Below are 20,893 nucleotides of genomic sequence, written 5' to 3'. Positions count from 1 at the left end.
GTTCTTTTTTTTTTTCTCTAAGGGGGCATGGTCACACCTCCCGTGATTAGAACACACCTCCCCAAATAGTAATGAGTCCCAGACCGGCTCCCTCTATGGCCCTGATGACCGCTGCAGCAATGTTCATAGACCTTATATGAGTGGCGTATCTATAATGGGTGCAGTGTGTGCGGGGCACACGGGCCCCCGGTCCAGGGGGGCCCCGCACTGCACACCCATATTATTTTAAACTTACCTGTCCGAGGTCCCTCGTCGGCTGTCAGCGCTGCTCAGAACACCGGAAAATGGCCACCGCCGCCATTTTTCCGTTGTTCTGCGCATGCGCAGTAGACTCCGGGAACACTCTAGTGCCCGGAGACTACTAATGCTCCGGTGGCTGGCCAGCCGCGTCAGTCGGCTGGCCAGCCAACCGGGGAGAGAGGAGTGGGCCCCGCACGGGGAGTGCACACGGGCCCCCTCCTCTCAAGACACCCCTGCTTATAATCTATGGTCCTGTTTCAGAGATGGATGCAATGTCCATGTTGGACGCAGTGGAGATGTTTTTTAAGCCACTGCACAGGCGAGAAAGCCGTACTGCGCATGCGCGATGATAGATTAGCGATGGAGGTCACAGTGCAAAGTGAGTGACAGGCAGTCAGTGTTTTGGTCATGTCGGGACCGTGTTCTTGGCGTGCCCTAGTGAGCCTCTGAATTACTACGTAGCTGGAGAGTCAGATGTCCTAGGAGAGCCGCTCTGTCTGAGACAGCATAGGCGTACTCAAACGTACGATGTGCAACCGATGTTTCCACCTTTGTACGTGAGCAGTGGATGTCAGACAAGACATCAGCTAAGTCATTTGCATATTTTCGCAAGTCCACTGCGTACGGAATCGCAGTCGTGCTGGCATTTGCGTCCATCTCTGAATGACGCCCCATATTCTGTAATGTTTTGTACTGTAAGGAGTATATTTACTAAAAGGTTTTTAGAAGTGTAGATGTTGCCCATAGCAACCAATCAGATTCTAGCTAATATCTTCTAGAAGGTGCTAGAGAAATGATAAGTAGAATCTAATTGGTTGCTATGGGCAACAGCTCCACTTCTAAAAACCCGCACTTTAGTAAATATACCGCTAAGTCTTTGTTTTCTTGTTTTGTTCATACTGTTTTGTGATTAAGTACTTTGTGAGGCGCTGTGGACCCCTTATGGTGCCATATAAATAATAATAATAAAAGTTTTATGTTTGACCAGGAGTGCTCTATATTGCCGACTGCAGGCAATAAGTAGTACTGCATCACCCTGAAACCAATGATTGTTTCTAAAATACTTTACACAGTACTATTTTTCATGTTTATTTAATTTTCTAATACTGTGTATGGGGAGACCATTCTGCTGTAAACAATGCAACATCTTAGATTATCTGACAAGTTTCCTAATGTAAGGTGCACAGTAATGCAAGAAATTAATTGTGGTAGTGTCAGGCACGGCGACAATTGGCAGTCAGTAAGCATCAGGAATATGAGTAGATGTCTTTTTTTACATGGATATATTTTGTGTCTTCTATTTATTGTTACCCTTTAAATTATGAATGAAATGAAACAATAGCATAAATAATTTGACAATATTTATAGTGCACAAAAATATGGTTCATGCTGATCCTTGTATATTGGAGGATCCTGGGCTTCCGCCAGGTGAGTTGGCTCTCAGTTTAGAAACAGTGAAAATATGACCATAAGTGGTTCTATTGTTATGTAGTGTGGCTTATCATGTATTTACAAAAGCGTGTAACTGAGGAGCTCATTCAGACCCGCTCGCTAGATGTGTTCGCTCGCACCCAGCGTATGCAAATCCTGCGCACGCCCAGCAAGGCAGGCGATCGCTCGGCAAGGCATTAGCACGCCCACTATGTCTTGGCGTGCCATCACTGTGTGTTGCAGGCGCCCACCAGCCATTCATAAGCCGCCCACTTGCGCACGTCATCTCCTGGAAGTGCTTGAAACCATTGGTACATCGAGCACCATCGGATGCGATTGCAGCGCTTGAGGTTGACTATACCCTGCCGCAAGCACTGCAATCAGTTCAGTGTGAAATACAACTAAGTGACGTGTACTATGACGCTGCCTGTTAATTATGCACGCCTCTAAAACGGCGTTAAGACGATCAGACACGCCTGCATTCGCACCTCCACGCTCCCCTGTGTCTAGCGGCCTGCCCGTTACCACCCACAAACGGCCTCTCCTGTCGCTCATTCAACCCGGGCTGTCTATGCTGGGTGAGCAAACGCTTCCCTATCTCTCGCAGGGGTTGCGCGCACCTCCATTGCGATGCGTACGCATGCGCAGAAAGCGACAATCGGCCGGCTACGAGCGAACGCATACTAGCGAGCAGGTCTGAATCAGGTGCTGAGTCCTCTGCAGTTTATTATTATACAGTCTGCATGTCTCTTTTGCTTTCCCATTGGAGAGTACTGAGGGAATTTGTATTTAGTATTTTATAGTGCACAAAATCATATCTGGTTCCTGGATCGCAAATTGTTGAAATGAAACATGACATAGAGAAATCGAGAACATCATCACACTTTGTTTTGTTCTTCCTTCCACCAGGAGAACCCGTACCTCTGCAGCGATGAATGTGATGCCTCCGCACCCGACCTTGCCCACCCCTCCAGTCTCATGGTTGACAAAGATGAGGAAGGTCTGGCCACCTACTGGCAAAGCGTCACATGGAAACGATACCCAGAGCCGCTGGTCGCTAACATCACATTGTCTTGGAACAAGACTGTAGAGCTCACTGATGACATCGTGGTGACGTTTGAGTACGGACGTCCCACCGCCATGATGTTGGAGAAATCACTGGACTATGGCAGGACTTGGCATCCATACCAGTACTATGCCGATGACTGCATTGAAGCCTTTGGCATGACCCCCAAGAAGGTTATAAATCTTATAGCGACTAATGTCAGCCGTGTGCTGTGCACGGAGGATTACTCCCGCTGGGCGGGCTCCAAAAAGGAGAAGAATGTGCTCTTTGAGGTTCGAGAGCGTTTTGCGATCTTTGCTGGCCCGGACCTGAGGAAGATGGAGAACTTGTACACACGGATGGAGAGCGCCAAAGGTTTGAAGGACTTTTTCACTCTCACTGACTTGCGGCTCCGTCTTCTGCGCCCGGCGCTAGGTGGGACTTATGTGCAACGAGATAATTTGAGAAAGTATTTCTACGCCATTTCCAACATAGAGGTGACTGCAAGGTGAGTGACTTTTTTTTTCAATCCGTATATGAAAGCCTTCAATTCTTATATCTTTCAGTCATATAAGGGCTTATTGTGGTCCACATAAAGCCATAAAGTAGTAAGAATTTTCTTATTAAATACACACCTTAGGGTATTATAAGGGAATGACCTCCAAGTTAATTTGGCCAACCAGTGTCAAAGGTCCATAGAAACCAATCAGCATTGAGGTAACATTGCATTACATCCTAATAAACTTATAGTGAGAAGCTGATTGGTTGCACTGTTGTACTTCACCATTGGTCCTCTTCCCCACTGATTGATAAATCAACCCCATGGTCTTGAACATCGCCAATTTTCGCCAAAAAATTTACACAATATGGCTGCCACTCTGGTTTGGGCAATGGGATCTGATCGAGTGGTGGCAGGGCATTTAGATTAGGCAGTGGGGCATATGCAAAGGTTCTCGCAATGTGGATAGCAATTAAATCTGTGAGATGATGGGGTGGCCAATTGGTCTGAACAATGGAATCTGGGTCTGTGGTTGGTAATGGGGTCCAATTAAAACAGGGGTAACAATGCTAGATAGCAATATGAGAAAACAAGAACATGAAGGAACACACACCCGTCTACAAATACACGCCCGGTTCAGTGATAGCCATAGAGTCATAAAAGTTGCCACATGGCGTAATCGCTTCTGCATTGTGTGCATTAAATTAAATGTGCATACTCGCCCCTAGTGCAGGTGTATCTATGCTCCCAGCGAGTTATATCTATGTGTGCTAAAGAGAGACCTTTGGTATGAGCCCATCTGCCGGCCATCGGAACAACACAGTCCCTCCGGGGGTTTCCTGTACAGACAATAGAGGGTGATAAAATAATGTAGTGCAACAAAACAATACTCTGGAGTCTGGACACATCTAATTAATGGCAATAACATCATTTGTTGTTCCTGAGTAGAATTGTACAAAATCATCAGTAAAACCGCATTCTTATGCATTTTGTCCTGTACAAGCCTTTGCCGCAGTGACCAAGGACTGAGTTACTGTCATGACACATGATCAGGAAACGCACTTTAAAGGTGTACCCACAAACCCTGGCCTGGGGAGACGTACCAAGCCTTCTATAAAGTGGAGAAACGGACAAGTGAAGTATCCCATCTCAACCAATCAGATTCGACCTGTCGTTTTATAGAATGTACTTGATAAATGCTACATCGAAACTGATTGGTTGCTGTGGGCAACTTCTCCCCTCTCTGGGAGGCTTAATAAATCTTCCCCTAAGGCAAGTAGCCGGACACCAAATTTCTTCAACCCGACTTCCGTAGTCCCAGACACCAGTCATTGCCATCCAACTCCCCATTAAGGAAGAAAAAAGAGCTGATGATAGGCAGGATAAATAGAGAAATGTCAGCATACAGCTAAATTAGAGCAGGGTTATTGTTAGCACTTAAATCAATAGCGGACAAAAGCTTAACGCAACGCTGAGACGACTGACATCTGAGAGCACCCCAGGGGCCCGGCGTTACATCACAACCAAAGGGAGAAGCTGCACCCTTTACTTGCCGGAGAGGCCTATTCTGTACCACACAAAGTTAAATAGGGGAATAACTGTAGATATTTTCGAGTGCTGGTCAGTAGATCCATTATTATTATCTGTATTTGTGTGGACTAGGGGCTGATTCAGAGATGGACGGAATTTCAGAGCCGCTCACATACGTCTGTGCAGTTCCGTCCATCTCAGGTACAAATGCAGCAGTAGGTGTCAGACACCTCCCTGCTGCTTCTGCATGATCCCAGCGATGCAACCGAGGCTGCAGCCTGGGATCACCATCGGAATAATCTTGACCATCGGTCGCGGTTGTTGTCCCTTTGGCCAGGCCACGGTAGCTGAAGCTTACCGCAGCCTGTTGGGTTATTGGCAGCTTGTGAGGCCAGGAAGTCTGCGTCCATGGCCTCAGAACAGGGGCGTTTCTAGAGAGGAGGGGGCCCATGTGCAGTCTCCGTCACGGGTCCCCTCCTCTCAGTCCGGCGGCCGGCAGCGCACTGAGCTCAGCGCAGCCAGCGCCGCAGTGATAGACTCTGGGCACTAGAGTTTGCCCAGCATCTATAGCGCATGCGCGGGTCACCGGGAAAAATGGCCACGGCGGCCATTTTCCCTGTACTGTGCTTGCGCAAAATGATGGGAAAATGGCTGTGGTGGCCAATTTCCTGGCGTTTTTACAGCGCTGACTTTGGCGCCAACGTAGGACTCCGGAGAAGTAATTATAATATGGGTGCAAGGTGCACACACCCTGCACCCATTATAAATACACCCCTGCCTCAGCACTCCTGCGCGGTATCGCAGGACCTGTTCTGCACATGTGCATGCACAGTAGGAATCATCGGAGATGTGCGCTAAACATCGGATTATTGTACATCCCTGAATCAGGCCTGAGTCACTTTTATATCTGCAATTTTTTTTTAAACGGTGTCTAAAATGGAGAATGATTGAATACTACAATCTGGTTCACTAAAAAATACAACAATGCCTCTACTTGTCCTCTTTAGAATGTTTGACAAATCTCCCCCAAAGTGTCTTGATGTTCGTCGCACCTCACCGTGTATTTGTCACAGTTCTATTTTTCATAGGGAAATCTACTGCACCAAAGGGGCGGGGCCTAGCCAATTAGAGTGTGGCCGATGCAAGTCAGGGACCCTGTATCACTGTACTGGTGAGGGGGCGTGGCATGTGGTTTGGATACTGTGCAACTACACATTTCATTTTTGCAACTTGTTACGTTATGTTATTTTTGCACCTCACTTATTGGACAATTTGAGCCTTAGGTGGGAAATTCCCAACAGATTTTCGTAGTGTACTGTGATGGACATTCAGAGGCAGCCATTAATAACAAAAGCAATTTACACAACCCCTGATCCATCATTAGATTTGGAACAGCTCTGTCTAAACATGACTGTATTGTGACAAGCCTTGACCCAGGTAGTGTAAATTGCCCTGATGTTGATATTTGGCTCTGATTGGCTAAATCGCTGAAAATCACCACACGAGAGGACGAGTACCACCTCTGCCAATTACTATAGCAACCAAGTTTTAGCAGACATTTTCTAATTCCGTCTCCGTAAAGATAACATGTCCGTTTTGTCTGCAGACCCTTATTCCTATGCCCGTTTTCTTTCTTGCAATACATTCTTAGATGGCGCACTATTTATTAGAAATGTCATACGTAAGAGGGGACAGTTCTTATTGGTGGAATTTTATATGTACTATTTAATCATCCTCTCTGTCCACATTTACGGGAGACTATCCTGCCATCGTGACAATTCAGGGTTGTTTCCACTGGGATGGAAGCCATCTTGTCCTATGGGATTCACCATAGGTGGCTCTGCGCGGCTCCAGCACAAGACAGATTGCGTTGGTAAATGTCATAGCCTTATCTCAGGTGTTTTCAGTTACAACATGTGCAGAAAACTTTTCGTTTTAAATAAAGTAATGAGGATTTTAGCAGGGCAGAAACTAGGATTTTTGTCACCAGGGGCAAGACAGTAATTTGGCGCCCCCCATGTAATTCCCCCTGCAGTAGTGCCCATATTGTAATGCCCCCATAGTAATGCCCATATGTTAATACCCCCATAGTAATGCCCCTGTAGTGCCCACCATACAGTAATGCCCCTGTAGTGCCCATGCTCCCATATTAATGCCCCTGTAGTGCCCATGCTTTCATAGTAATGCCCCTGTAGTGCCCATGCTCTCATAGTAATGCCCCTGTATTGCCCATGCCCCCATAGTAATATCCCTGTAGTGCCCTTACAGTAATGCCCCTGTAGTGCTCATGCCCCCAGTGATGCCCCTGTGGTAATGCCCCTGTAGTGCCCATGCCCCAATAGTAATGCCCCTGTAGTGCTCATCCCCTATTAGTAATGCCCCTTATTGCCTATGCCCCCATAGTAATGCCCCTGTGGTAATGCCCCTGCCCCCATAATAATGCCCCTGTAGTGCAGCTTATTAAAAAAAAAATACTTACCTTGAACCCCGCTCTTGCATCCAGCGTCGCGTCCCGGTCCGCTGGCTGCTCCTTGGAACTATGGGGGAGATGTCATGACGATAGTGCCCGTGGGGAGAGCCGGAAGCTGGAGTTCGGGAGAGAACTCCAGCCTCCGGCTCCAGCTACACCGCATCGCTGCAGAGAAGGAGCCGGGCGCCCACTGGTAATAAATATTACCAGCAGACGTCCGGCTTGGAGCCTCTCTGCAGCGCCGGGCTGGAGGTCACTGGCACCAGGTACAGCGGCTCACCCGGTGCACGTGCACCTCCAGCCCCCCCCTAGTTGCGGCCCTGATTTTAGGTGTATTTATAGCAAGGTTTGTGAGGTGATAAGAAATAAGTCAGGATTTTCATTTAATCATGTTCAGGTGAATTACCCTATGTGTCTTGATCAGTCATTATTCCACCTTTGCCTGCAATGGGGGGAAGCAGCAAAACATGGGCCTATAGGGGTTTTAGGGGACGGCAGTTGGGAATGAGTCCCGTAAATGCTGATACGGAGGATTCCTGCTAGTTCACAGTCTGCCAGCTGCTTACTGAGTCCGTCAAGTTGTGCTTGTCAATATGTGTCCTGTACGTATTGATCCCAGGAGTAACTGGAGTCAGACACAGGCTGTAGCCAGGAAAGTACAATGAGAGGGATATAGGAGGAGATGGAGAGACAGGATGGAAGTAGAGGGGGGGGACAGGTGAGGAGAGAGAGGGGTGAAAGAAAGACAGAAGGAGAAAGTTGGATAGAGACAGACAAGCGGAGATGGAGGTAGAGAGAGAGTGGAAGAGAGATAAGGACAGGGACAAAAGGAAAGACAGAAAAAGAGAGTGCTGCGGAAAGTGGTCGGAGAGCGTGACAGAAGGAATGAGAAGAAGTTAGAGTTAAAAGTGTATTAGGGGGAGTTAAAAAAAAAGAGGGAAAGAGAGGGAGAGAGAGAGAGGAAGAGAGAGAGATGGGGGGAATGTGGGGCAGATGCAGAATGGAAGACAGAGACAGAGTGAGGAAAGTGTGGGGGGATAGAGAGGGGAAACAGAGTAAGATGAGATTGTGTGGGGATAGAGAGGGGAAACAGAGTAAGATGAGATTGTGGGGGGATAGAGAGCGGAAACAGAGTAAGATGAGATTGTGGGGGGATAGAGAGCGGAAACAGAGTAAGATGAGATTGTGAGGGGATAGAGAGGAGAGTGTAGGGGAGATAGAGAGGGGAGACAGAGCAAAATGGGAGAATGTTGGGGGGGATAGAGAGAGGATAGTGTTGCCCCAACTGTGTGGAGTTTGTATATTCTCCCTGTGCTTGCGTGGGTTTCCTTCGGGTGCTCCGGTTTCCTCCCACACTCCAAAAATATACTGATAGGTTGATTGGCTCCAACACAAATTATCCCTACTGTGTATGTGTGTATGAGCATGTGATAGGGAATATAGAGTGTAAGTTACACGGGGGCAGGGACTGATGTGAATGGCCAAAAATTCTCTGTAATATTATCTGCGGAATATGTGTGCGCTATATAAATAACTGGTAATAAATAAATAATAGTGTGGGAGATGTAGAAAGGGGGCAGAGAGCGCAGATGAGTGTGTGAGCAGGGCCGCAACTAGGGGGGGGCTGGAGGTGCACGTGCACCGGGTGAGCCGCTGTACCTGGTGCCAGTGACCTCCAGCCCGGCGCTGCAGAGAGGCTCCAAGCCGGACGTCCGCTGGTAATATTTATTACCAGCGGGCGCCCGGCTCCTTCTCTGCAGCGACGCGGTGTAGCCGGAGCCGGAGGCTGGAGTTCTCTCCCGAACTCCAGCTTCCGGCTCTCCCCACAGGCACTATGGGGGAGACGTCATGACATCTCCCCCATAGTTCTAAGGAGCAGCCGGCGGACCGGACGCGACGCTGGATGCAGGAGCGGGGTTCAAGGTAAGTATTTTTTTTTTAATAAGCTGCACTAGAGGGCCATTATTATGGGGGCAGGGGCATTACCACAGGGGCATTACTATGGGGGCATAGGCAATAAGGGGCATTACTAATGGGGCATGAGCACTACAGGGGCATTACCACAGGGGCATTACTGTGGGGGCATGAGCACTACAGGGGCATTACTGTAAGGGCACTACAGGGATATTACTATGGGGCATGGGCAATACAGGGGCATTACTATGAGAGCATGGGCACTACAGGGGCATTACTATGAAAGCATGGGCACTACAGGGGCATTAATATGGGAGCATGGGCACTACAGGGGCATTACTGTATGGTGGGCACTACAGGGGCATTACTATGGGGGCATTACAATATGGGCACTACTGCAGGGGGAATTACATGGGGGGCGCCAAATTACTGTCTTGCCCCTGGTGACAAAAATCCTAGTTTCGGCCCTGGTGTGAGAGAGAGGAGAGTGTGAGAGAATGAAAAGAGAGAGCAGAGAGATAGAAAAGGGGAAACAGAGAGGAGGGTGTGGGGGAGATAGAGAGGGGGAGAAAGAAATAGGAGGGTGTGGGGGAGATAGAGAGGGGGAGAAAGAAATAGGAGGGTGTGGGGGAGATAGAGAGGGGGAGAAAGAAATAGGATGGTATGGGGGAGATAGAGAGGGAGGAAACAGACAGGAGGGTGTGGGGGAGATAGAGACAGGGAGAGAGAGGATACTGTGGGGTATATTGAGGGGGGAGACAGAGAGAGAGAGAGGAGAGTGTGAGGAGATAGGGGGAGAAAGAAATAGGATGGTATGGGGGAGATAGAAAAGGGGGAAATAGAGAGAGGAGGGTGTGGGGGAGATAGAGAGGGGGGAAACAGAGAGGAGGGTGTGGGGGAGATAGAGAGGGGGAGAAAGAAAGAGGAAGGTGTGGGGGAGATAGAGGGGGAGAAAGAAAATGGGATGGTATGGGGGAGATAGAGAAGGGGGAGAAAGAAATAGGATGGTATGGGGGAGATAGAGGGGGAGAAAGAAATAGGATGGTATGGGGGAGATAGAGAGGGGGAGAAAGAAATAGGATGGTGTGGGGGGGATAGAAAAGGGGGAAATAGAGAGAGGAGGGTGTGGGGGAGATAGAGAGGGGGAGAAAGAAATAAGATGGTATGGGGGAGATAGAGAAGGGGGAGAAAGAAATAGGATGGTATGGGGGAGATAGAGGGGGAGAAAGAAATAGGATGGTATGGGGGAGATAGAGAGGGGGAGAAAGAAATAGGATGGTGTGGGGGAGATAGAAAAGGGGGAAATAGAGAGAGGATGGTGTGGGGGAGATAGAGAGGGGGAGAAAGAAAGAGGAGGGTGTGGGGGAGATAGAGAGGGGGAGAAAGAAATAGGATGGTATGGGGGAGATAGAGAGGGGGAGAAAGAAAGAGGATGGTATGGGGGAGATAGAGAAGGGGGAGAAAGAAATAGGATGGTATGGGGGAGATAGAGAAGGGGGAGAAAGAAATAAGATGGTATGGGGGAGATAGAGAGGGGGAGAAAGAAAGAGGATGGTATGGGGGAGATAGAGAAGGTGGAGAAAGAAATAGGATGGTATGGGGGAGATAGAGAGGGGGAGAAAGAAATAGGATGGTATGGGGGAGATAAAGGGGGAGAAAGAAATAGGATGGTGTGGGGAGATAGAAAAGGGGGAAATAGAGAGAGGATGGTGTGGGGGAGATAGAGAGGGGGAGAAAGAAAGAGGAGGGTGTGGGGGAGATAGAGAGGGGGAGAAAGAAATAGGATGGTATGGGGGAGATAGAGGGGGAGAAAGAAATATGATGGTATGGGGGAGATAGAGAAGGGGGAGAAAGAAATAGGATGGTGTGGGGGAGATAGAAAAGGGGGAGAAAGAAATAGGATGGTGTGGGGGAGATAGAAAAGGGGTAAATAGAGAGAAGAGGGTGTGGGGAAGATAGAGAGGGGGATAAACAAAAATAGGATGGTATGGGGGAGATAGAGAGGGGGAGAAATAAATAGGATGGTGTGGGGGAGATAGAGAAGGGGGAAATAGTGAGAGGAGGGTATGGGGGAGATAGAGAGGGGGAGAAAGAAATAGGATGGTATGGGGGAGATAGAGAGGGGGAGAAAGAAATAGGATGGTGTGGGGGAGATAGAAAAGGGGGAAATAGAGAGAGGATGGTGTGGGGGAGATAGAGAGGGGGAGAAAGAAAGAGGAGAGTGTGGGGGAGATAGAGAGGGGGAGAAAGAAATAGGATGGTATGGGGGAGATAGAGAGGGGGAGAAAGAAAGAGGATGGTATGGGGGAGATAGAGAAGGGGGAGAAAGAAATAGGATGGTATGGGGGAGATAGAGAAGGGGGAGAAAGAAATAAGATGGTATGGGGGAGATAGAGAGGGGGAGAAAGAAAGAGGATGGTATGGGGGAGATAGAGAAGGGGGAGAAAGAAATAGGATGGTATGGGGGAGATAGAGAGGGGGAGAAAGAAATAGGATGGTATGGGGGAGATAGAGGGGGAGAAAGAAATAGGATGGTGTGGGGGAGATAGAAAAGGGGGAAATAGAGAGAGGATGGTGTGGGGGAGATAGAGAGGGGGAGAAAGAAAGAGGAGGGTGTGGGGGAGATAGAGAGGGGGAGAAAGAAATAGGATGGTATGGGGGAGATAGAGGGGGAGAAAGAAATATGATGGTATGGGGGAGATAGAGAAGGGGGAGAAAGAATAGGATGGTGTGGGGGAGATAGAAAAGGGGGAGAAAGAAATAGGATGGTGTGGGGGAGATAGAAAAGGGGTAAATAGAGAGAGGAGGGTGTGGGGAAGATAGAGAGGGGGATAAACAAAAATAGGATGGTATGGGGGAGATAGAGAGGGGGAGAAATAAATAGGATGGTGTGGGGGAGATAGAGAAGGGGGAAATAGTGAGAGGAGGGTATGGGGGAGATAGAGAGGGGGAGAAAGAAATAGGATGGTATGGGGGAGATAGAGAGGGGGAGAAAGAAATAGGATGGTGTGGGGGAGATAGAAAAGGGGGAAATAGAGAGAGGAGGGTGTGGGGGAGATAGAGAGGGGGAGAAACAAAAATAGGGTGGTATGGGGGAGATAGAGAGGGGGAGAAATAAATAGGATGGTGTGGGGGAGATAGAGAAGGGGGAAATAGTGAGAGGAGGGTATGGGGGAGATAGAGGGGGGGAGAAAGAAATAGGATGGTATGGGGGAGATAGAGAGGGGGAGAAAGAAATAGGATGGTGTGGGGGAGATAGAAAAGGGGGAAATAGAGAGAGGAGGGTGTGGGGGAGATAGAGAGGGGGAGAAACAAAAATAGGATGGTATGGGGGAGATAGAGAGGGGGAAATAGTGAGAGGAGGGTATGGGGGAGATAGAGAGGGGGAGAAACAAAAATAGGATGGTATGGGGGAGATAGAGAGGGGGAAATAGTGAGAGGAGGGTATGGGGGAGATAGAGAGGGGGAGAAAGAAATAGGATGGTATGGGGGAGATAGAGAGGGGGGAAACAGAGAGGAGGGTATGGGGGAGATAGAGAGGGAGGAAACAGAGAGGAGGGTATGGGGGAGATAGAGACAGGGAGAGAGAGGAGACTGTGGGGGATATTGAGAGGGAGAGACAGAGAGAGAGGAGGGTGTGGGGTAGATAGAGAGGGGGAGAAAGAAATAGGATGGTATGGGGGAGATAGAGAGAGGGAGAAAGAAAGAGGAGGGTATGGGGGAAATAGAGAGGGGGGAAATAGAGAGGAGGGTATGGGGGAGATAGAGAGGGAGGAAACAGAGAGGAGGGTATGGGGGAGATAGAGACAGGGAGAGAGAGGAGACTGTGGGGGATATTGAGAGGGAGAGACAGAGAGAGAGGAGGGTGTGGGGGAGATAGAGAGGGGGAGAAAGAAATAAGATGGTATGGGGGAGATAGAGAGGGGGAGAAAGAAATAAGATGGTATGGGGGAGATAGAGAGGGGAAGAAAGAAATAGGATGGTGTGGGGGAGATAGAGAGGGGGAGAAAGAATTAGGATGGTGTGGGGAGATAGAGAGGGGGAGAAAGAAATAGGAGGGTGTGGGGGAGGTAGAGAGGGGGAGAAAGAAATAGGATGGTGTGGGGGAGATAGAGAGGGGGAGAAAGAAATAGGATGGTGTGGGGGAGATAGAGAGGGGGAGAAAGAAATAAGATGGTATGGGGGAGATAGAGAGGGGGAGAAAGAAATAAGATGGTATGGGGGAGATAGAGAGGGGGAGAAAGAAATAGGATGGTGTGGGGGAGATAGAGAGGGGGAGAAAGAAATAGGATGGTGTGGGGGAGATAGAGAGGGGGAGAAAGAAATAAGATGGTATGGGGGAGATAGAGAGGGGGAGAAAGAAATAAGATGGTATGGGGGAGATAGAGAGGGGGAGAAAGAAATAGGATGGTGTGGGGGAGATAGAGAAGGGGGAAATAGAGAGAGGAGGGTGTGGGGGAGATAGAGAGGGGAAATAGTAAGAGGAGGGTGTGGGGGAGATAGAGAGGGAGAAAGAAAGAGGAGGGTGTGGGGGAGATAGAGACAGGGAGAGAGAGGAGACTGTGGGGGATATTGAGAGGGGGAGAGAGAGAGAGGAGAGTGTGGGGGAAGCAGTGAGAGAGAATGAGAGGAGAGTGTTGGTGAGAGAGTGGGAGACGGGTTAGTAGGAGGTAAGTATGATGCACTGCTGTCTGTATAATAAGGGGTCTATTTACTGTATTACTCAACAGTGATAACAGTTACTGTAGCCGGGACAGATTAATGATACTCAGATACCTGGTAATACTGGGTGGCAGCAGCAAGAGTCCTCTTACCTCTGCCGTGACTTTGCACATGCGTTACCCGGCTTTGACGTTTTACTTGAGCACAGTGGACTAGAAGCCTGGATTGATATGGGGCCTGTTTTGTCCCAAATTTCTGATCAAAAATATTACGAGATATGTGTAATGCTGGACAAACACTGTCATACATACAGACAGAGAGAGAGAGAGACTGTATCTGACAGCCCCGCACCCAGCAGATATAGGGGCCATACACTGTGAGCAAACAAACAATGGCAGCTGCTCAATCAATCTGGCAGCACTTTTCAGGTGCATGAAATGGAGGGGGTCATACCAAGTAGAAAAAGGGGGGGGTTAACCCCCTATTGTTCCTCAGCACACTGAATTATGCATGCAACAATATATGAACACTATATGGTAATAGAAATTCAGAGATATTAGTTGCATGCATTTGCAAATACATGGGAAGCTGCTAGGCCACGTCACAGCTTCTCTGTCACTAGCAGTCCCTAACACTCAAGGTGCATACACACTAGACGATATGCTCCCTGAGCGATATCGTCTAGTGTGTCCCCGGCAGGCTGTGCTCAATGTCGTTCATGACATTGAGCACAGCCGCTGAACAATATCATTAGCGATATCGTTCAGCGCCGGGCTCTCTCACCCATTCCCTGACATGCAGCAACCTGACGAGGTCGTCAGGTTGGCCTGCATGTCAGCCCGATGAACGAGGATGACGAACGACCCGCGGGAACGCGCGTCGTCGTCATCGTTCATCTTTTTTGTGTTAAAAATGGACGATAAAGTGGACGACTGAACGATAACGATATCGTTATCGTTCAGTCGTCCACTTTAATCGCCCAGTGTGTACGCACCATAAGTCCGTGGCGCAGGGCACCCCAAAAAACATCCAGCCCAGGACACCCCCCCCCCCCCAGGGCATCACACGCATGCAACTAATATCTCTGAATTTCTATTAACATATAGTCTTTCTATATTGCTGCAGGTATAATTCAGTGTGCTGAGGAACAATATTGTGTTAAATCCCCCCCCCCTTTTTCTACTGTGAGATATCTGAGTGTATGGCACACAGTGTCTGTTTTTAGGAAACATTCCCCCGTGCCTCCTCTGTAAAGGGTAAATGTCGTACACTGCTGGATGCCGACGACCAATTATCGGATCAGTCGGGCATGTTGGAAGATTTCACATGCCCGACTGCCCGGTCATCGCCCATTGGTCGTAGACATGCACCATGCAATCATCGGCCTGATCCACCGATAAACTGCGGATCCAGCAGATAATTGCTTAGTGTATGCCCGGCTTAACTAAAGACTAAATAAGAATGAAAAAATAAAACTAAATTCTACTTTTTAGGGAGCATTTTTTTTTTTATGAATTTAGTACTAACCAACACCAGAACCCATGTAAATGCCCCTTAATTGTACCACTAATAGGGTGAAAAGAGCTAGAATACACTTGTTCATATGTAGCATAACAGTGAAATCAATAACTTCCTTTGTTTCATCATTATCCTTGCTCTCCCTCCTCCCTCCAGTATCAGCGGAATCATTTGTCTCCTGACTCAATATCAGTAGGATCACAGGGGCTCTGCTTCCTCCTGTCTCACTCTGTCACCGACAGCCGTAATAGGGTCTAATTAAAGTTAATCAGGCATGGAGTGATATTCCGATGCAGTCACTTAAACAGAATCTGGTTCCAGCGAAGTGAATCAATTCTGGAGTAATTACTGTGACTCTGCCAAAGAGGAGGTGCCGTACATGTCATTAGAGTCCCACCACGGGGAAAGTCTGATGCTTATCACCCCCAATCACAGAAGCTGCATTTAAACACTCAATACTAAAACTGCTTAGAAGTGTGGAGCATCTTTGTCTTTCATCACTCTCGGTGATTACAGACCGGGACAGGCTGCCCCATTTGTGCAGTGTGTGAGAGCTGGGCCGCCACCAGGGGGGGGTACAGCCGGTATTAAAGTTCCAGGCCTGGGCTTGGGAAGGGGGCCCGCATCCTGCTAATGGTCTCACCTGTGAAAGAAGCAGTTCGTCGTCAGAATGATTAGAATTAGAATCAGCAACTTCCTATGCAGGAAGCAAGTAGATCATTGTGTGAGGTGTCTGACTGCAATGAGAGAGGTCCTGGGTTCAAGACCCAGGTATGCCTGCTGAGAAATGTGTGATAATGCAGCTGAATGACAGGGTGCTCTCAAGTTAAGTGTAGGAATGTGGAGGATCAGTGATCAGGAGTCTAGTATATATATATATATATATAAATGGACATGGCATCTGCCGGGTCACCTCATCTGCCACCTCACCCGCCCTGCCCCCTCCCTTCCCTCCCACTCCTATCCCCATTATACTGGTTCCCGGTCCACTACTCTCCCATAGGCCACAGCCGTAATTAGGTCATCATGCAAACGTGTGTGGTGACATAATTTATATATCAGGGTTACTGGCTGCAGGGCGCCGTTCCAGGCATCCTGGTACCAGAAGCAGGGGCCAGTGACTGTTGCACGCCCCTAGTTACAGTGAACACACTGTTGAGTATCAGTTTATAAGGGATAAGGGTCACCACAATGATGTTGCATTGTAGATGGGCAAATATGCGCATTTAGTTTCCTGCGCACCATGTATTAACCCCTAGTGGGGCCTATGTGCAGCACCCCTCCTCAAAGCCCCGATTTTACATTGCTCTTAAGAGCAATGCCCCCTTTCCTCCTGTCAGCAAGCGGGTCCCTCCTTCTCGGCTGTGCCATCCTCCCGGTGATATCCATGAAGATGGAGCATGCCCACAAGAGATCAGAGGCTGCAGGGTGTGTGGTGCAGACCCCCCAGTACTAAGAATCCTGTGTGCACCACACACCCTGCGCCCATTATAATACCCCTATACAGCAAATGCTGATTTGTATTCAACTCAGGCCCTATAAATGTAACACTAGAGGTGCTTGTTTGCATGCTCAATATAGTGTCCTATCTGAAGAGCCTGTACATGCAGGACCGGATTAATGAGGTGAGGGGGAATCCGATGCGGTAGCCTCGAGGCGCCCACACACTGGGGTCCTCCCAAACAGGGTTGAAGAGAACGCTGTTCCGGGTCGTGGCAGCACGCAGATCCCCAACCGGACTCTAAAATGCATAATTAACAGACAGCGTCATTGTACACGTCACCTGGTTGTATTACACACTGAAGTGATCTCAATGCTTGAGGTAAGGTATAGTCAACCTCAAGCGCTGCGATCACATCCGATGGTGCTCAATGTACCAATGTTGTCATGCACTTCCAGGAGATGACGGGCGCAAGTGGGCGTCTTCAGAATGGCTGGTGGGCGTCTGCATACACAAAGTGATCGCATGCCAAGACATAGTGGGCTGCTAATGCCTTGCCATACGATCGCCTGCTTTGCTGGGCGTGCGTTAGATTTGCATACGCTGGGAGCGAGCGAGCGGGTCTGAATGAGCTCCTGTGTGCCATAACAGGAGACAGTGTGTGGCATACAAGGAGCACTGTGTGACAAACAGGGGGGCACTTTGCGGCTTATGAGAGCATTGTGTTGCATAATATAATATAATTAGTAGGGGCCCCATAAAGGAGTTGCCCTGGGGCCCCCACATTGAAGCCCGGGGTATAGAGTTAAAAAAAAAAAAAAAATGGAAGAATCCTGAAGCACTTCTGTGTATAGAATTGTGAATATTCGCTGCGATCACTCAAGTCTTACTGTACTATATGCTTATGTGTTGTGTGTTGTTTTTTTTTGCAATAACCTTTCTGATTAAACTGGCAGGTGAGGGAGTCAGCGAGCTGTAGACATTAAATTATTCAGACCCTGACTGTTTCTTATGCCAGTGGTTAGGGAAAAAAAGCATATTTTGTTCTTCTGCAGAAAGTGGGGCTTATCCTAATTTCTCATTACATATAGTCAGCATTAGATTGTAAGCTCTTAAGAGCAATGCCCCCTTTCCTCCTGTCGTTGTCTGTTCCCATCTCGCCAATGTGTCTGTTCTTGTTTTGTGTGTTCTGTGTTATGCTTTTAATGTGTGTTGGTGCGGTATTGGTATGTGGTCAGTTCATTATTTTGCTGGCTGTTCAACTAGGTTTTATGTATAATGCCTAATTCCCCACTGTGCGGCACTGGGAAATATTGTGGCATTGTAAATGAACAATAATTATGTAGCTGATCTCTAAGGCATTCGTTAGCTGTTACTAGTCATATTATATATTGGGAGAAACATTCATTAATGATTTTAAAAAAAATACACAATTTACAGTACACAATTCTGTAAAATAAACCTTGAATCCAGAACACTATTTATTTTATTTTGATTTAGCTTGCGCAATTTTACACCGGGCCATTATGGTGCCTTTAAGACACTGGTAGAACCAGAGAAAGCTGATGATTGGGCCTCCATAGGACTAAAGCTTTGTAGGGGTTAGGACTAAGGGTGCAGTATGAAGGGGTTAGGACTAAAGTTAAATAGGGGCTAGGACAAAGGGTATGTAGGGGTTAGGACTAAGATTATGTAGGGGTTAGGACTAAGGCTATTAGAAGTTAGGACAAAGGCTATGTAGAGGTTGGGACTAAAGATATGAGGAAGTTAGGACTAAGGCTTTTTAGGGGTTAGGACTAAGGCTTTTTAAGGGGTTAGGACTAAGGCTTTTTAGGGGTTAGGACTAAGATTTAGGAGATAGAACTAAGGCTATGTAAGGGTTAGGAGGACTAAGGGTCTGTAGGAGTTAGGGCTAAGGTTATGTAGGACTCAGGAGGACTAAGGGGTCAGGACTAAGGCTGTGAGGGGTTAGGACTAAGGCTATGTAGGGGTTAGAAGTACTAAGGCTATGCAAGGCTTAGGAGTAGACTAAGGCTATGCAAGGGTTAGGAATAAAGATATGTAGGGCTCAGGAGGACTCAGGCTATGCAGGAGTTAGGACTAAGGTTATGTAGGGATCAGGACTTAAATTATGTAGAGGTTAGAAGTTGGACTAAGGCTGTGTATGGGTTAGGACTAAGGCTATGCAGGGGTCAGGACTAAGGCTATGCAAGGATCAGGACTAAGGCTATGTAGGGCTCAGGAGGACTCAGGCTATGCAGGGGTTAGGACTAAGGCTATGTAGGGGTCAGGACTTAAGTTATGTAGAGGTTAGTTGTCGGACTAAGGCTATATATGGGTTAGGCTAAGGCTATGCAGGGATCAGGACTGTAGGGCTCAGGAGGACTAAGGCTCTGTAGGGCTCAGGAGGACTAAGGCTCTGTAGGAGTTAGAACTAAGGTTATGTAGGGGTCAGGGCTTAAGTTATTTGGAGGTTAGGAGTCAAACTAAGGCTATGTATGCGTTAGGACTAAGGCTATGCAGAGCCCATTGTCATGACTAAGGCTATGCAAGAGTCAGGAATAAGACTGTATAGGGCTCAGGAGGACTAAGGCAATGCAGGGGTCAGGACTAAGGCTATGTATGGGTTAGGACTAAGGCTATGTATGGGTTAGGACTAAGGCTATGCAGGGGTCAGGACTGAGGCTGTGTAGGATTCAGGACTGAGGGTATGCAGGGGTCAGGACTAAAGCCGCGAATCCACTACACAATTAATGAACCATTGAACGATATCGCTATCGTTCAAATCGTCCAATTTATCGTGTAGTGGATATGCGCCTTACTATGACTATGCAGGGGTCAGGACTAAGCCTATATGATTAGCTTAACAGTAAAGATTTCACTTGTTGGAGCAAGTTATGTCTATAATTTTAGGTCACCAGATTGATGTTTTTTCATGTCCTTTCATATACTGACTTTATAACTACTAGTAGGTCTACTGGTGCGTCCTCTGTCCTGACAGATCCCAAAGGCTTACAATCTACTTTTTGGTGTGCAGGTAGATAAAATAACTTGTCCGTGGTTACAGGAAGCTCACACTGAGATTCAAACCCCTGTCTCCTCTCTAGCGAGTCTCTCTGTATCATAGACAGTGCGTTTAACCAATTGACTATGCCTTCTCCTTGTAAATCTAATAAATACTGCATCTAAGCCGTGGGACCTCTCACTGCAGATCAAACAGAGAAATTACCAATTCCTCAGCCGTCTCTTCTAAACTCTTAGTTGATATTTGCTTTATACAGTATTTCACCGTATCCCAGGGAAGACGTTTGGTCTGTCACATGACAATGCCTCATGTTCATATCCATGCAAATTAATTAGATGAAGTTTAGATGAGAGGAAACTTCTCATTGGATACCTAGTGTCAGGTGTAGGGCACATATTAAATACAAATCAGATACTTGAAATTGGTTTCAGTATCTAAGATCCACTCAATGATTCCTTATTGCTGTCAAATGCCCTAAACCAGTTCTATAAGCCCGTAGCCACTAAGGCGGTTTATTTAAGTCATTGGAGAATAACTGTTTGGGGTCAGTATACAGTCATACTACCATTAAAATGCTGCAGCTGCGAATTTGTATGCAGTGTTTGTGCGAAAATATGCAAATGTTGCATCCGCCGGGATATGTATTGAGATGCCCAACAAGGGGCTTCGCAAATCCAAACAACTGCGTATGAGATTGCAGTCACAGGCAGAGACACGCCTTGAAAACGGTCGCAAAACACGCCCACCTTTTCTTCACCACCCCCTGTTGCCAACCACAATAAATCATCACTGTGGGGTTTATGTATCAAGCTGTGAAAAACGTGGAGAAGTTGTCCATATCAACCAATCAGCTCCTACCTGTTATTTTATACACGGTACTTAATAAATGCTACTTCAAAGCTGATTGGTTGCCCAACACCTCTGGGATAGTAGGGAAGTATGTTTTTACTTTGATTGATTTGGAATAATTTTGTACTAAGAATCAATTGCTTTTAGCTCATTTAAAGGCGACAATCCATTACAACCGCTGAACAGACCCTTATGTTAACTGGTCTTCATTAAAATACTTTGCCTTTTGTTTTTAGCATTTTGTTTAAAGAACAAATGATTTGGGGGTA

The 20,893-nt window shown here is 47.6% G+C and overlaps 1 protein-coding gene across 5 annotated transcripts in view; it reads left to right on the top strand.

The window, feature by feature from the left end:
- Nucleotides 1–20,893, top strand: part of NTNG2 (netrin G2) — a 140,468-nt gene that overhangs the window by 52,644 nt on the left and 66,931 nt on the right. For all 5 annotated transcript variants that reach the window (XM_088447045.1, XM_088447046.1, XM_088447044.1 and 2 more), the window contains exon 3: nt 2,581–3,224. In XM_088447045.1, coding sequence (XP_088303171.1) covers nt 2,581–3,224 — 644 coding nt within the window. The remainder of the gene's footprint in view (nt 1–2,580; nt 3,225–20,893) is intronic.

This window comes from Taudactylus pleione, unplaced genomic scaffold (assembly GCF_031769625.1).
Source record: "Taudactylus pleione unplaced genomic scaffold, aTauple2 ptg000412l, whole genome shotgun sequence".
In the NCBI taxonomy this organism is placed as follows: Eukaryota; Metazoa; Chordata; class Amphibia; order Anura; family Myobatrachidae; genus Taudactylus; species Taudactylus pleione.
This window is presented reverse-complemented; position numbering and strand designations above follow the sequence as displayed.